Raw genomic sequence first — 1,120 nt, forward strand, 5'->3', positions numbered from 1 at the left:
GGGGGGTTAGTTTATTTTTACAGGCTAGTTGATTTGTTCAGTTTAGCTTTAGTTTTAGTAAAAGTTTACGGCACATACAATAACAAATAGGTTACAGATCTACCAGCTTCTTAGCAGACAGATGGAGAAAAAAATGAACTTTTAATTTTAATTTTACTCTAACATAAAGTCAGTTTATTAGGTCTGTGGGGTAATAGAAAGGATTGTTCATTGTTGAGCGGAAATTCGGGCTACACAAATACTGTCTATTATTACTTTAAAAATTTATCTAGCCACCGATAATATTAGTCTTTCATTTAGTCGCTAGAGCGAAAAATATTCATCTAGCCACCCATAATTTTAGTCCTTCATTAAGTCGTTAAAAAAAAATATTCATCTTGCCACCCATAATTTTAGTCTTTCATTACGTCACCAAAAGAAAATTAATCTAGCCACCCCTACTAGGTCATAAGCTGACAAAACACCTTCTTTTATTTTGGCGCCAACATTTTTTATTTGCTAAATCGAAAGCCTTATATCAGTTACCCTACTTGTGTGAAGAAATCAAAGCGAAACTGACACAACTAAATCTAAAGTCTTATCAGTCACCCTACTTATGTGGAAAAAAAAAATCAAAGTGAAACTGAGACTAATTTTTGAATAAATTCAAATTCACAAATTTTGGAAGAACTCTATTTTTCAATGGTTACTCTATTTTTCAATGGTTACTCTGACCAAAAAAAACGTCTTTTTCTGGAAACTGACGCGGCAGCACTGACCTGGTCCATGTGGAACTTGAGCACGTGCGTCATGAAGGTGGGCAGCTGAGTGAGCCAGGTGTAGAAGCCCCAGTTCTCCACAAAGTGGGCCACAGCGATCGCCCACACCGGGGCTGACCGCACGATCTGGAGCAGCGGGGGGTGGACTCGCTGGACGTAGGAAGGGACCATCACGTTTTTAGATCAGCATTTTTTACAGCACTTGCAACACAAATTGGTCATTTGTTTCACAATTTGGTCAGCACTAGCAAAACAATTAGGTCATTGTTTGTTTCAATAAGAGTTTTACAGCGCTTGCAACACAATTCATACATAAAAAAACTAAAGATAATCTTATACCTTTTTGGGGACTTTTTGCCCCC

General features: G+C 37.5%; 1 protein-coding gene across 1 annotated transcript in view; it reads right to left on the reverse strand.

Moving 5' to 3' along the window:
- The window catches only part of LOC101863391 (sialin), a gene marked incomplete in the record, with an annotated part of 24,407 nt that overhangs the window by 8,940 nt on the left and 14,347 nt on the right, over positions 1 to 1,120 (reverse strand). Inside the window, 1 exon segment of the mRNA XM_013089546.2 lies at positions 759 to 908. Within this exon segment, the coding sequence (XP_012945000.1) occupies positions 759 to 908 (150 nt within the window).

This window comes from Aplysia californica, unplaced genomic scaffold (assembly GCF_000002075.1).
Source record: "Aplysia californica isolate F4 #8 unplaced genomic scaffold, AplCal3.0 scaffold00977, whole genome shotgun sequence".
NCBI classification, from domain to species: domain Eukaryota; kingdom Metazoa; phylum Mollusca; class Gastropoda; order Aplysiida; family Aplysiidae; genus Aplysia; species Aplysia californica.